This window comes from Eutrigla gurnardus, assembly GCF_963514095.1.
Source record: "Eutrigla gurnardus genome assembly, chromosome: 3".
Classification (NCBI taxonomy): domain Eukaryota; kingdom Metazoa; phylum Chordata; class Actinopteri; order Perciformes; family Triglidae; genus Eutrigla; species Eutrigla gurnardus.
In genome coordinates, this window is record NC_139917.1 from 30139969 (window position 1) to 30156160 (window position 16192).

At 41.5% G+C, this 16192-nt stretch overlaps 2 protein-coding genes across 3 annotated transcripts in view; one reads left to right on the top strand and one right to left on the bottom strand.

The window, feature by feature from the left end:
• Window positions 1-128: 128 nt before the first annotated feature.
• tbce (tubulin folding cofactor E) lies at window positions 129-9532 on the bottom strand. The gene is made up of 17 exons (XM_084006276.1): window positions 9430-9532; window positions 9206-9332; window positions 7893-7977; window positions 7574-7738; window positions 7286-7371; window positions 6583-6682; window positions 6390-6492; window positions 6027-6103; window positions 5860-5952; window positions 5254-5318; window positions 4551-4615; window positions 4295-4447; window positions 3952-4108; window positions 3670-3738; window positions 3477-3536; window positions 3268-3359; window positions 129-567 (listed from the first exon to the last, which is right to left on the bottom strand). Exons 2-17 carry the CDS (start codon window positions 9318-9320, stop codon window positions 472-474), a joined length of 1581 nt encoding a protein of 526 aa, XP_083862402.1. The 5' UTR covers window positions 9321-9332; window positions 9430-9532; the 3' UTR covers window positions 129-471.
• A 401-nt stretch (window positions 9533-9933) lies between these two features.
• rbm34 (RNA binding motif protein 34) overlaps window positions 9934-16192 on the top strand; it is a 74058-nt gene continuing 67799 nt past the window's right edge. The window contains exons 1-11 of one of the 2 annotated variants that reach the window (XM_084006278.1): window positions 9934-10129; window positions 10797-10956; window positions 11567-11700; window positions 11831-12059; window positions 12352-12411; window positions 12608-12651; window positions 12729-12812; window positions 12887-12950; window positions 13030-13072; window positions 13291-13409; window positions 14005-14395. In XM_084006278.1, the coding sequence (XP_083862404.1) occupies window positions 10107-10129; window positions 10797-10956; window positions 11567-11700; window positions 11831-12059; window positions 12352-12411; window positions 12608-12651; window positions 12729-12812; window positions 12887-12950; window positions 13030-13072; window positions 13291-13409; window positions 14005-14346 (1302 nt within the window). In that variant the 5' untranslated portion in view covers window positions 9934-10106 and the 3' untranslated portion in view covers window positions 14347-14395. Of the gene's footprint in view, window positions 10130-10796; window positions 10957-11566; window positions 11701-11830; window positions 12060-12351; window positions 12412-12607; window positions 12652-12728; window positions 12813-12886; window positions 12951-13029; window positions 13073-13290; window positions 13410-14004; window positions 14396-16192 lie in introns of those variants that run through there. The other variant, XM_084006279.1, reaches the window with a different exon arrangement.

Consider the following 16192-nt stretch of genomic DNA (forward strand, 5'->3'; position numbering starts at 1 on the left):
ATCAATGCTATAGCATGTAACAGTCGACATACTTTATTATGTTTTAAAGACTTTTGCAACATTTTCTTCTCACTTACTCACTATTATAGTAGTATAATTCTAACTGAATACATTCAAACCAATTCAGGTAAGTGTCAACAAAGTATCATGTTTGTTTATTAAATCCTTGGAATGGTTAGTGCACCTGGATATTTCACGTTGTGACTGTGGTGATTCTGACTGAAGTCCTTAAGAAAGCCCAGTAAGATAGATTGCCATGCATGTTATTTGCACAGTGTGTCATTACATTTTGGAAGCAACATATCCAGTGTGAGCGTCGCTATGATGTTAATCTGACTCTCAGTGTCTCTCTCAGTGTCTCTGCTGCTGGATCCCTGTCTAAAACAGCAGCTGAAGTTCAGTTCAGCCCTGGAAGCTTCTGTTCCGTCTCTGCCGTGGACTGGGTTTGGTTCTTTGCATCCTGGTCCAGGGTCAGGCCCAGCGGACCAACACCTGGTCTCCGTCTTCTATTGAGTGAAACTTTAGAGTCTGCAGGTCGCTGTTAAGGCCATACTCTGTCCCCACCTTCTACAAAAAAAAACAAGGATGAAAGAAAGTGTCACAAAGTTTCATTTTGTGGTTTGGTTTATTCAACGGCCACAGATGTCTGATCATGGATGAGGCATTCAATTGTTTTCTAGGCTTTTTACTGTTACCACTCCACTTGTCGGTCAGTGTATGGTTCTCCACAAAAAGGAAGATAAAAATTAAGCTATTAAAAAAAAAGAAAATAATATTGAGCCCAAAGTATCTCCTAACAAATCTCCACGGCATATCTAAGTATAATTAATAGCAATATGAACAAAAACACAAGAACAGGTATGTAATATGTCAAAGATAAGAAGAAAAGGCAATGCTGAATGAATACATTTTCAATTAGTATTATTAACAACTTGATTACAATGACTTCTCTCATTTATTCTTCTTAGCAGCGTGGTGAGTCACTGATCGGCTCGGGCTGAACAATCATGTCTAATCAATACCGAGATCAAGATTATTTATGATTATTCACGTTTTTAGGGACATACTATTATGAGAGCACTGCTTTCACTTCCATGTCAGTGTTTCCCCTACCATTGTACAGAAAAAAAAAAATCAATATGCCAAAAATAAGCCACCTATCAATTCATTCATAAATCAATAATCATTTACATTAGGAGCGCCTCCGCGCAGCCAGTGGCGGCGCCAGAGTATTTCTTCTGGTTCAACTACGGTGGGGCTAACTCATACGACGGTGGGGCTCAAATCAATGTCAGAATTTCAATGTGAATATACAACAACACCCAGTGGCGCTGCCAGCCGGAATCCAGTACGCACTGGGAGGACTTTTTTTGAAGGTGGAAAAAAAAAATTGATGCTGCTGAACCGGGCCGGATGCAGCCGCATTTGAGAGGACGATCGCGCTGGATCTCCAGCCGGGATTCGAACCTGAGGCTGCTGCATATATGCAGACATGGGAAAATGGCATGCACTCTAACCACTCAACCACCTGCCTGCCTGCCATGAATAAGCCTTTTTATGACTGTTTTGGACTCACTACACTCAGATTTTGATTGACACGCGATATAGAAGCATATGTTAGGACTTTTACATCATTTTTACAACATTTTATGAATTTTGTCGATTTTTCACTTTTTTTTCGACATGCTATAGTATGACTTTTTTTTTCCCTGAAAAAGTTGACCATGGCTTTTTATGGCTGTTTTGGACTCACTACACTGAGACTAGGCGCGTCAAGCGAGATGAGCGATTTTTATGCCTTTTTAACAATTTTAAATATTTTTTTATGAATATATCCTGACTGACTTTTTCGTGAATTTTCGACGTGCTATAGCATGACCTTTTTTTGGGGGGGGGGGGGAATATGACTAAGCCTTTTTATAACTATTTTGCACTCACTACACTCAGATTTTGATTGACACGCGATATAGAAGCATATGTTAGGACTTTCACATCATTTTTACAACATTTTATGAATTTTGTAGATTTTTCACTTTTTTTCCGACATGCTATAGCATGACCTTTTTTAACAATAAGATCAAGGCTTTTTTTTTTTAAAGATTTTTTCTTGCATAGACACCTTTGTATTTAGCGGTGGATATAGAGGAAACATGGGAGAGAGAGGGGGATGTGACATGTATCAAAGGATCTCCAGCCGGGATTCGAACCTGAGGCTGCTGCATATATGCAGACATGGGTAAATGGCATGCACTCTAACCACTCAACCACCTGCCTGCCTGACATGAATAAGCCTTTTTATGACTGTTTTGGACTCACTACACTCAGATTTTGATTGACACGCGATATAGAAGCATATGTTAGGACTTTTACATCATTTTTACAACATTTTATGAATTTTGTCGATTTTTCACTTTTTTTTCGACATGTTATAGTATGACTTTTTTTTTTCCTGAAAAAATTGATCATGGCTTTTTATGGCTGTTTTGGACTCACTACACTGAGACGAGGCGCGTCAAGCGATATGAGCGATTTTTATGACTCTTTAACAATTTAAAATATTTTTTTATGAATATATTCTGACTGACTTTTTCGTGAATTTTGGACATGCTATAGCATGACCTTTTTTTAACAATATGATCAAGGCTTTTTTTTTTAAAGATTATTTTCTTGCATAGACACCTTTGTATTTAGATAGAGAGGAAACATGGGAGAGAGAGGGGGATGTGACATGTATCAAAGGATCTCCAGCCGGGATTCGAACAAAATGTTGAATGCAAATATAATAATTGCAGAATTGCAGACTGCTTGCTGTGCCACCTGACTTAATCCAACTGCACCAATACACCATCCCACGCGTCTCGTCTGTTTAGGGTTTTTTCGGTGGGTACCACCGGGCCTGAAAAAAATTCTAGGGGAAACACTGCATGTTGTAAAATAAGGTTCTCTTTTCATTTTGCCCATCTGCTCGCTGGATTACACAGAAAGGTTTTTCCACAGGCTGCCGCGCCCCCTGGTGGCTGGCTGTTATATTTATATATATTTTTAACATCAATATCGCAGTCGACCATGCTCATTTAATCATGGGAAAGCCAAAATAATATTCCCCATTAATTGATTAATTGTGTGGCCATGAAGGGAACTTTATTTTGGTACATTAGGTTTGGGGCTGATTTAGTTCACTGCTGTCAAACACAAACGAAAAGGGCTTTTTAACAGTTCCAGGGAGTATAAAAGTCTTTATTTTCCACATTGATGTGAATGTCTTACCTTGTGGCTGGTGTAGGTGAGCTTCAGCTCTACAGCGGGAATATTGAGCATTCTGTACAGGAGTCCCTTCAGCTTCTGAACAACCATCGAGGCTGCCGAACAGATTTCAGATTTTAGCTTTATTTTGGAAACAGCCACTCAGTTGGTTTCAACAAAGTGTTAAATACGCTGCAGTTAGGCTCTTGACTTCAAATTTTCTGTTGTTTTACCTGGAAGTTTCTTTTCAATCGGCTTCCGGTCGGCGTCATCAGGAAACACAAACTTAATCTCTGGTGAGGAGAAGAGGAAAAGAAAATATTGCATTTTTGTTTATTGGGTTTAGTCTTATGGGAGAGCTTCTGGGACTTAACAGTATTGTATTATCCAATCGGAGAGCAGAGGACAGAAAGAGGTGGGACTTACTTAACAGCTGATTTTTCAGGGCGAATGGCTCCTTCTTCTTCAGCTCACTTTTCTCTGGAGCTCCGTACTCTGAAACACATTAACCGTGTGAACATGAATAAATAACATAAATAAGCTGTTGGGTTGGTATTAGCTTGGAAGTACTCCACTCTCCCAGGCCCCCTGAACTACCCACTGAGTGCTCTGAAACTCTCTTGAGGTTTTGGATGTCTAGATGTCAGCACAGAGTCACATTGTATGGACTCCTCCTGGAGCTCAGCGACCAGTCCGGGTGGGACTTACTGTGGACGAGGCTCAGGTAACGCGGGTGCTGATGGGTGAACTGGGTGCTGGTCTCCGCCCCCCCGCTGGTCTCCGCCCCCCCACCCGCCTTCAGCCACTCCTCTCCAAACATCTTCAGGTAGTCGCGCTCCGCCCCCTTCCTCTCATCAAGGAGGATCTGATGGAAATGACGACAATGGTCAAAACACACACACACACACACACACACACACACACACACACACACACACACACACACACACACACACACACACACACACACACACACACACACACACACACACACACACACACACACACACACACACACACACACACACACACACACACACGTTAATCTCACCTCACAGCTGTTTAGGATGACCACTTGTCCCAGTTTGGCGATGAGCAGCTGATCGGCTGTTTTGGGGTTTCCATCACTGCTCACCAGTTTGTTACCACGACATGACAAGTGAACTAAACTGGGAAGCTTCGCCAGCTCGTTCACCACACACCACTGAGAGAGAGAGAGAGAGAGAGACTGTTTAACCTCAGACCAGCACTGATCACACTAAACCCAATTAACCGAATTAACGACTTCCAAAGTGTGTTTGAATCACCTCAGTGATGTTGTTGTGGTCCACGTTGAGATTCATCAGTGAGGAGAACATGGCTGTTTGAGAGCCTGGAGAGGAGGCGTGTCTTATTTATACTTTATATATACAGTATATACATATATATATATATATATACGTATATATACTGTATATATATATATATATACATATATGTATATATATATATATATATATATATATATATATATATGTATATACATATATATATATATGTATATATATATATATATATATGTATATATATATATATACATATATACATATATATATATATATATATATATATGTATATATATATATATATATATATATATATATATGTATATATGTATATATATATATATATATATATATCAAACTTCACTCATAATTTATATAGCACTTCTCACAACACAAGTGTTTATGGTTGAACCGGGATTAAATCAACAAATCAAATCAAACATACAAAAACTAAAATTGACTAAATCATCCAACAATAACAATATCAAATAAAGAAAACAAAAAAGTTAAGTATAATTTAAAAAGGAGACATTAGTCACCAAGTGCTTAACAAGATATAAAAAAAGAATAATGAGTGAACGACGTTTTTAAACATAAATATCAACTCAGGATGTGAACGTCTAGGGTTAAATGATAAGTCAATTATGAATGCTCGTGAGTTAAAGGTTAAAAGGGTTATTTTTACCAGGAGCAGCGTCGTCAAACCGGATGTCAGACAGTCCAGTCCGGGACAAGCTCAGCTTCTCCAGCCTGCAATCACAACAAAGACGCCGTAGGAAACCACCCGCTTCACATCTCTGGTCCAGCAAACACAACATGTGTATTCATGTGGCTGCTCCAAGTTATCATTATTATTATATATCATTAATATATTATTATGTGCTGAAGATGTTACAAAATAATGTTTTTTTTCTTTTCTCTTTGACGTAAACCAAAAGTAACACAAAGCAATCAATTCCCCTTCCTTTAACATTGTGATTCTTTGAGGTTACTGACTATTAACAGGGAATTAATGAGTAACTGTATGAGAATCACATGTTTAAAGTCACACACACACACTATACTAAACCTCACTACTTAATGAGATTATGTTTAAAACTCGAGATTCGTTCCTGAAGCTGTTTCCTGAAACAGGAAAATGTATTTACAAGGGGAAACACACAATTTTGCTTTTGAAAAAAAAAGGAAAGAAAAACTAGGTATTTTGGGGCCAAATGTAAATAATAAATAATACATTTGACGTTCATTATGGAAGGAAAGAAGAAAACAAACAGCTGACTGGTGTAGGTACCTGGGCAGGGCAGCCAGGCTGAGAACGCTGCGCTCCTCCAGACGATTGCAGGAGACGTTGAGATACTTCAGCGACTGCAGCGATCCGTCGGGCCTTCAACACAGAAAACACGTTTCACAACACGGTGAACACGAGCTGGACCGCCGGGTCAACCGGGTCAACGTTACCTCTGCAGCTCCGTGATGTTGTTTTCCTCTACGGACAGCTCCTCCAGCTGTGGCCACATGGGGGCGCACTCCAGGATCTGACCAGGGAGGGGTAGGGAGGGGGGGGAATCAACAAGTAAAATGTGGAGAAATGCACATTTACACGACTCTTTGAGCACAAGCAAAGTTGCTGTGCATCATATACAGCATGTTGACGATACACCGGCGGCCTCTTCTTCTTCTTCCTCTCCTTTTCTCCTCCTCTTTCTTCCTCTTCTTCTTCTGGCTTTCCAATGTTGCGTGATAGTGATAACAGCAACAACAGTCTTCCCGTTTAAATAATAAAAAATAAATAAACGTGTATGTGATGTGTGACAGGTGTACCTGTGGCCAGGTGAGGTCACAGCTGTTGAGGATGAGGACTCTGAGGCTGCAGAAAGCTTGGCAGTGAGCCGAGAGGTCAGAGGGCAAACGCAGTCTATTGTTGCTATAAAAAAAACAAGAAGTAAAACCAGATGAAGCACTCAGGAGGAGGAGGAGGAGGAGGGGGGGGGGGGGGGGGGGGGGGAGTCTGTACCTGAGCTGGAGCCCGTCCAGCTTGTCCAGCTGCCGGGTGACGGCGGCCACGTCCTCCCAGCAGGACAGCAGACTCCTGCTCATGTCCAACCACTGCACGTCTGATCGCTGCTGTTAAGGACAACAACTAAAAACGGCCAAACAAATACTCTGTATTCATTTTCCACTTCCAATGAGCTCAATCTTTGAACCAACTTCCATCCTAACGACCAAATATCATGAAGAAGTTTGACCTGTTAGACCTGTTGTTGTTTTATATGAGGACGTTCGTCTTTATATTAGATGCTAGAGACGTGATAGCGATGCATGAAACACTCCAGTGCTCAATAATAGAGCTGCAGTGCCCCCTAGAGGAAACCAGGAAAATAGCATTTCAAACCATCGGGTTTATATGAGACAAAAAACCTGTGTGTGATAACTTTATATATAACTTATAATCAAAATGTAAGCTAGGTTTGCATTTTATATTTATATTACATTTCTATATTAAAACAGATAAACACCAAGTTTAACAATCAATGTCACTTCACTTAATTTTGTCTCTGTTTTTTTTCTTTTTGTAATATCTTATTATTTGTTTCTATGACTGGTTTTGTTTAAAACTTAAAAGACTCAAATATTTGTCGATCAACTAATCAATGAATCCACTAATTGTTTCAGCCAAACCAGTCCAAACCACTTTCTGTGGATCTGTGAAAAGATACTTGGCGTCGTTTTCCTGATTTCTCCATCGGCTCCGGGACCATTCACTTCACAGCATTTCAGCAACACTGATTGAAGATTCTCAAAACTGTCAACAACAACAACAAAGAAAAGAGGGTGATATCAATAAAAGGGAAATAGATCCTCAGGGTTCAGGTCGTCTCAGTGCTGTGGTATAAAGTCACAGAGTAACTCAACTACTGGCAAAAACAAACAAAAGCCAGATTGAATCACCTTATTCTAACGGTGCACCGGATACATTTTGCATAATGTTACGTAGACCATCGTACCTGAGGTCCTTGATTCGCCCCCACTCCAGCTTCTTGGAGGAGACGGAGATATCCTCACTCAGCACCTCCTCGGAGTCCACGCGGTACACCTGTCGCACGGCGGTCAGGTAGTCCACTCCGAAGCTCACCTTCGCCGGCCGGACGAAGGAGCCTCCGTTAGGATGCCTCAGTGAGGGCAGGGGGAAAAATCAGGGTCATTTAGGATCATTTCAAATACACAAAACATACATACAACACTGGAAAGTATGTGAATAGATAATCACTTTACAAATACCAGCTTCACGGGGCATTAACGTGACAGCAAACAGCTCAGGATTACCTGCATGTGAAGTACTGGACTCCCCCGTGGGTGCCGTCGTGTTTGCCTCTCTCTGGTTTATCCCACTCGACGCCGAGCCACAGCCCTGAACACACAATGTGGAAGTGGAAGCTGAGGCCTGTCAATCAGCAGGTAAGCCCCGCCCCCTAAAGCATCCCCTGCTTTCTGGTCTGGTGGACTCTAAATGGACCATAATGTACTAAATGAACATCATGCTGGATTGAAGAAGACTTGAAACTAGAGATTGAGACCATAAACTCATGTTTACAATGTTTACTGAGATAATACATCAAGAGAGAAGTAGGACCATTTTCTCATAGACTTCTATACAACCAGAGAGGAGTCGCCCCCTGGTGGCCAGCAGAGAGAAGTAGGACCATTTTCTCATAGACTTCTATACAACCAGAGAGGAGTCGCCCCCTGGTGGCCAGCAGAGAGAAGTAGGACCATTTTCTCATAGACTTCTATACAACCAGAGAGGAGTCACCCCCTGGTGGCCAGCAGAGAGAAGTAGGACCATTTTCTCATAGACTTCTATACAACCAGAGAGGAGTCGCCCCCTGGTGGCCAGCAGAGAGAAGTAGGACCATTTTCTCATAGACTTCTATACAACCAGAGAGGAGTCGCCCCCTGGTGGCCAGCAGAGAGAAGTAGGACCATTTTCTCATAGACTTCTATACAACCAGAGAGGAGTCGCCCCCTGGTGGCCAGCAGAGAGAAGTAGGACCATTTTCTCATAGACTTCTATACAACCAGAGAGGAGTCGCCCCCTGGTGCAAGTACTCATTATGCAAACTGGCCAATTTCTGGATAACATATTGTGAAATTATAATTATTAATGCATGAATGTGCTCTTTAATGTTGCAGCTGGTAAAGTTGGAGGTATTTTTTTCTTTTTCTTATTACTTTACAGGCTGCTGGGTAGCTTGTCAATTTCATTGAGGGATCAATAACTATCTATAAATAACAATAACTATACATATATCTTAACGTTCTTCACAATGCAGCATCATTTATGTGTTGATTATGTTTGGTTTTATTTATCTGGATCAAGAAAGTAACTAAAGCTGTCACGCAAAAAAAAAGAAAGTACTTTTCTCTCGTGAGGTGTAGTTAAGTATCAGAAAGTACCTTCAAAAGTGTATCCAAGGGCAGTAACGGTTTCTTGAGTTAACGTTAAATGTTATAGCAACGTTGCACCTCTGCTACTTTATGTATTAGCGAATATTCACGTCTTTAGATGTTTTATTGATTAAGTGGAAGAAAAAACAAACAGAAAACATAGGACACACTCGCCCCGGGTCTTTACTGACCTTCCGTCGGTGGCACCGGGCCCACGTATCGCACCGTGGCCCGCTCCCCGTCGCAGGACAACCGCACGCCCACCGCGTCCGCCGGCACCCCCGGCTTGGTCTGGTCCACTTCCATCGAAACGCCCTTCTGCGTCATTAACGTTAGAACAAATCGTTAGCTAAGTTCCCGCGCAAATATGAAGAACAAACGTAAAAAAATACAAATAACAACAGAGGAAAATCACCTGAGACTTGTTTAGCTAGCTTGTTTCGAAGCTAGCTTTGCTTTAACCAAAACATTTGACGTCTGCGACTCACCGGAACGGACAGATTTCGGTGTTGCACTAATGTTGCCTTCACGTGCTAGTTGGAATATCTGAAAATCGAAATTACTAAAATGTTCACGTTCAAGTGCGTGGTTGTCCGGACGAATGTAACAAATTTAAAAAACACGTAATCTGCGAGTTTGCCGACTCGTCATTACGACTTGATGTGCGATTTCCGAGTCGGTAAGTCGTATTTGCCATAATTCCGACACCACGTGAAGGCAGCATCGTTTCGTCGTCTTTTTCATCATTTAAAAAAAATAACCCTGGTGATGAAAATACGCGTAATATTAATGCTATTTTCGTACATACGTCTATAATTATAAATCGCAAGTGTTCCGCTCGGCTTTAAAGAAAGTTAATAGGAACCTTTGTGCCGCGTTGACACTGTTCCCGGGGAACCAGTTTGCAGTAGGACCGGCTGTGTGCTGGGAAGGAAACGTGTGTGTGTGTGTGTTTGTGAGCTATCTCTCGTGTTCATTGGAGTTCAAAATCGTTTAAATTCGGGGAAATACTGCAATTTCTCTGATAAACTGTTTGTTTCAAAATCCAAGTACAAACCGGAAGTCAGTGTTGGAGTGACGCCGGGGTCAGAGATGGAAGAAACCACGAAGAAGAGGTTTGTTTACACGTTTTACCTCACAAAATAACTCGACTGGGGATAAAAGTGCATCGTTTCTTCGACCACATATTCACTTAAACACATAAATAATGTAAACAGTTTGAAGCTAAACAGGCGTTTGGCTGAATTAAACCGTGAATAAGAAAAAAGAGTGTATTCAAATTAGTAAAATATCCCCTGTGATTGTTATACTATTTTAAATTATATAATTGGATGGCTAATACTCATGCATTGATGTAAAAAAGCAGGTTTTTATAGTGTTGTTCGTTTAGATGGAGCTGATTTTGAACTAATGATTATTTTAATTATTTTTTTTGTTTTTTTGTCCAGAATTCAACACTATCACTAACACATTACATTTATTAACATGATCAAAAAGCAATTTGTTGTACTTTATTTCTGTATTTGCAACAGGATGACATGAAGTCTTTTTCTGAAAAACATTTAACATATTAAGCTTCTATTTCCCTTTGATGCGGAGTGTTCACTGTTCCTGTAATTCTGTACTGTGATTTGCACTTTGTGTCCCTAATGAAAAAAATATTAATACAAAAAAAATGTGCAGCTGGAATCATGAAAAGTGATTATCAATCAATAGACTTGTTGTTTCTGACCCTTTTTGGTATCGTCACCCTTCTTCACTTCGGTGTCTCTCTGTCCTCAGTGGAGAGGCGTTGCCGGGGCAACCGTCCGCCGACTACGTGGTGGGTCAAGTGTGTGGAAGTCTGTTCCAGAAGAAGGCCGCTGCAGCCTCCGGGTCGCTGTCGGCCCTGTTCAGCACCGCGGCACCGGCTGCTGCCCTTCTGTTTCAGCCGGCACCCAAAGTAAGAAACAGACGGGAGGAGATAGGGCTTTGGTTTGAGGCTCATTCTTTTCCAGCTTCATATTAAAACACATTTGATGCTCTAGTGAGCATCTGTGAAATGCATTCAGAAAGAACGGCGTTTGTGGGATTGAGGTGAAATAAACTTTTATTGTCACGGAACAAAAACAAAAGTTGATCTCCGGTGAATTTTCATAATCGTGAATATCTTGACCACTTCTTGAAAAACATTTTCAGTTCGCTGTCATGATAGAGAAGGTTAAATACAGGAAACAAAAATACTTTTTTATTTTATTTATCCTTTCCTGATGCAGGGAGACCGTTCATGTTTTATGATCAGCTTATTTTTAAGATTATTTTTCACCAAAATAGAGGCGTTTCTTATCTGTGATGCAATAAAAATATTTGTTTCTTAACAACATTTATATATTACGGTAAGTTTGAGTCTCTTCATATTTTGATGATTATCAGGATGAATTATTTTGAGTATTTTGAGTACATTTATTTGAGTCTGAACAAGAATAAAACAAATAATTATAATTCTATTATTATTAGCCAGACTTCTACTTTAACATGTCCCGTGTTTTTTCTTTTGTTCGCTTTAATGGCAGCCTGTTCCGAAGAGCACAGAAGCAAAGGAGCAGCAGAAGGAAACCCCGGAGGTCAAAGGTCAACCCAGTCAGAAGAACAAGAGGCAGAAGCCACTGAAGGAACCATCAGAAGCAGACCAGAAGCTGGAAAGCAGGTGAGCCGTTTAGAAACAGTCATCCACAGCTCTGTCTTCTTCTCTTTCTCTTCTTTATTCCGTTCTTTTTTTCTTCTCATTCTCCCATTTTGTTCCTCTTTGGCTCCGGAACATTTATCCTCCGTCTCAGGGAGATCAGTTTACAGAACGCCGACGAGGACGAGCGAGGGCAGGAGGCGCCCGCCAAGAAGAAGAAGACGGCGGCGACGAAGAAGAAAGCGGCGGAGCCGGACGGAGAGAACGGCGCGGAGCAGTGGGTGATGAAGAGGCAGATCCAAAGAGCCAGAAAAGAGGAAGAGGCCATTCGGGGGAAGAGGACGGTGTTCGTGGGCAACCTGCCCGTCAGCTGCAACAGGAAGGTACAGAGAGGACGAAGGGTTCAGTGCTGGACTGTCATTTCATTCATTTAAACGTATTATTATTATTATTATTATTATCCCAGATATATATTATCCAACACTTTATAGATATAATAAAATAATAGCACATTCATGCTATGTTTAAAAGCCATAATTAACGTCTCATTTCTAAGGGGAGTCAGACATAAACATGAAAACTTATTAAAATCAAATAAAACAACAAACAAATTTACAATATATCTCATCTGTGATGAACAATATCGAGGTCAGCAACAGGATTTTTCTTTTTCAGACCCTGCACAGACTCTTCAAGGACAATGGATCCATCGAGTCCATCCGGTTTCGCTCCGTGGTAAAAACACGCCGACAACACAAACTCCAAAAAAAAATGTATTTCAAGTTTGCAAACCTTTTGTCAGGTCAACGGTCTCACTGAATCTCGGGTTACAGCGTAAGAATGGTCCCTGTGGGTCTGTAACATTCACTTCCAGGGTTCTGCAGCAGCTCCAGATTCACGTCCGTCCTGTTTGTTTGTTTGTCCCCTGCAGGTCAGAGAAGATCCCACGATGTCCCGCAAAGTCGCCACTATTCAGTAAGTTTCTGGGTCAAAGAAACCGACCGTCGTCGTCTTCTCGTTGCAAAAACCCGTTTTTTCGTTTCACTTCACAGACGCAAACTTCATCCCAAAAAGCAAAGCATGAACGCCTACGTGGTGTTCAAAGACGAGGACTCGGTGGCCGGCGCTTTGGAGAGGTGAGTCATCGGATCATCTCCCCGCTGACGGAGTGCACGGTCAGCTTTCACCGAGCTTCTCGTTTGTCTGACAGGAACGGCATGGAGATCGAGAAGGACTTCCACATCCGAGTGGACCGAGCGGCGGCCGACTCGCAGGTGAGTCACGGTCGACGTCCGCTCCGTTGTGTCTGCAGCTCCGGAACATCGGTGACTTTTGTTCTTTGGTTCTTTGCAGAACGATCACAAACGCTCCGTCTTTGTGGGGAATCTGGCCTTCGGTGAGCATCTCTGCAGCTTCACAGTGTTGAGTGTTACCGTGTTTCTGTCAGAGTTAACCTGTGTGTGTGTGTGTGTGTGTGTGTGTGTGTGTGTGTGTGTGTGTGTGTGTGTGTGTGTGTGTGTGTGTGTGTGTGTGTGTGTGTGTGTGTGTGTGTGTGTGTGTGTGTGTGTGTGTGTGTGTGTGTGTGTGTGTGTGTGTGTGTGTGTGTGTGTATAGAGATGAATGAGCTGGCCTTTCGGCGACACTTTGAGGAGTGTGGCGCCGTGGAGGCTGTACGGATGGTGCGAGACCAGAACTCTGGACTGGGGAAAGGATTCGGCTACGTCCTGTTTGAGGTACGGCTCAAAACACTCTTTTCCTTCCTTCTACAGCTGGTTTTATGTTATTTATAATGCTGGTTTTATGTTATTTATACAGCTGGTTTTATGTTATTTATACAGCTGGTTTCATGTTGTTTATACAGCTGGTTTCATGTTATTTATACAGCTGGTTTCATGTTATTTATACAGCTGGTTTCATGTTATTTTAACAGCTGGTTTCATGTTGTTTATACAGCTGGTTTCATGTTATTTATACAGCTTGTTTCATGTTGTTTATACAGCTGGTTTCATGTTGTTTATACAGCTGGTTTCATGTTATTTTTACAGCTGGTTTCATGTTATTTATACAGCTGGTTTCATGTTGTTTATACAGCTGGTTTCATGTTGTTTATACAGCTGGTTTCATGTTGTTTATACAGCTGGTTTTATGTTATTTATACAGCTGGTTTCATGTTGTTTATACAGCTGGTTTTATGTTATTTATACAGCTGGTTTCATGTTGTTTATACAGCTGGTTTCATGTTGTTTATACAGCTGGTTTCATGTTATTTATACAGCTGGTTTCATGTGAGACTTCATGCTCCTGTACTTGCTTGTCTTCGTATCGCAGAGCGCCGACTCGGTCCAGCTGGCGTTGGAACTGGACGGCACCAAACTGGAGGGCAGGTCCATCCGGGTGAAGAGGGCAGTGAATCAGAAGCACAAAACTAACAGCAAGGGCCCCACAGGGAGGACCGGCAAGGGCCCCACGGGGAGGACCGGCAAGGGCCCCGCGAAGGGCTCGGGGCCGGAGAGAGGAGGCTTCAAGTCTCAGAAGAAGTTCTCTGGAAAGCAGCAGGAGTCGACCAAAAGCTCCGCCTCCTTCAAGGGAGAGATGGTGGATCCCAAGAAAAAGAGCAAAAAGAAAGGACTGAAGAAGAAACCGAGACAAAAGAAGACGGTTCATATCTGACATCACGGCGGCATCTTACAGAAATAAAAGTGTGAGGACTCTTTGTGAATCTGAGGTCATGTTATTTTTTTGTAGTAGAACCTGGATAAAATACTGAATAAAAAGCTGTAAAGTAGCCGGAGAGTAAGATGAACCAAAGGTCTGTCCAGCACAGAGATACTACAAGAGGTAGTACAATACCATGTAGAGATACTACAAGAGGTAGTACAATACCATGTAGAGATACTACAAGAGGTAGTACAATACCAGCACAGATATACTACAAGAGGTAGTACAATACCATGTAGAGATACTACAAGAGGTAGTACAATACCAGCACATAGATACTACAAGAGGTAGTACAATACCAGCACAGAGATACTACAAGAGGTAGTACAATACCATGTAGAGATACTACAAGAGGTAGTACAATACCATGTAGAGATACTACAAGAGGTAGTACAATACCAGCACAGAGATACTACAAGAGGTAGTACAATACCAGCACAGAGATACTACAAGAGGTAGTACAATACCAGCACAGAGATACTACAAGAGGTAGTACAATACCATGTAGAGATACTACAAGAGGTAGTACAATACCAGCACAGAGATACTACAAGAGGTAGTACAATACCAGCACAGAGATACTACAAGAGGTAGTGCAATACCAGCACAGAGATACTACAAGAGTTAGTACGATACCATCACAGATATACTACAAGAGTTAGTACAATACCAGCACAGAGATAAAAGAGGTAGTGCAATACCAGCACAGAGATACTACAAGAGGTAGTACAATACCATGTAGAGATACTACAAGAGGTAGTACAATACCAGCACAGAGATACTACAAGAGGTAGTACAATACCATGTAGAGATACTACAAGAGGTAGTACAATACCATGTAGAGATACTACAAGAGGTAGTACAATACCAGCACATAGATACTACAAGAGGTAGTACAATACCAGCACAGAGATACTACAAGAGGTAGTACAATACCATGTAGAGATACTACAAGAGGTAGTACAATACCATGTAGAGATACTACAAGAGGTAGTACAATACCAGCACAGAGATACTACAAGAGGTAGTACAATACCATGTAGAGATACTACAAGAGGTAGTACAATACCAGCACAGAGATACTACAAGAGGTAGTACAATACCAGCACAGAGATACTACAAGAGGTAGTGCAATACCAGCACAGAGATACTACAAGAGTTAGTACAATACCAGCACAGAGATACTACAAGAGTTAGTACAATACCAGCACAGAGATAAAAGAGGTAGTGCAATACCAGCACAGAGATACTACAAGAGGTAGTACAATACCATGTAGAGATACTACAAGAGGTAGTACAATACCAGCACAGAGATACTACAAGAGGTAGTACAATACCAGCACAGAGATACTACAAGAGGTAGTGCAATACCAGCACAGAGATACTACAAGAGTTAGTACAATACCAGCACAGAGATACTACAAGAGTTAGTACAATACCAGCACAGAGATAAAAGAGGTAGTGCAATACCAGCACAGAGATACTACAAGAGGTAGTACAATACCAGACCAGAGATACTACAAGAGGTAGTACAATACCAGCACAGAGATACTACAAGAGGTAGTACATTACCATGTAGAAATACTACGAGAGGTAGCACAATACCAGCACAGAGATACTACAAGAGGTAGTACAATACCATGTAGACATACTACAAGAGGTAGTACAACCCCGGCACAGAGATACTACAAGAGGTAGTACAATACCATGTAGAGATACTACAAGAGGAAGTACAAGAGGCAGTACAATACCTGCACAGATATACTACAAGAGGTAGTACAATACCAGCACAGAGATA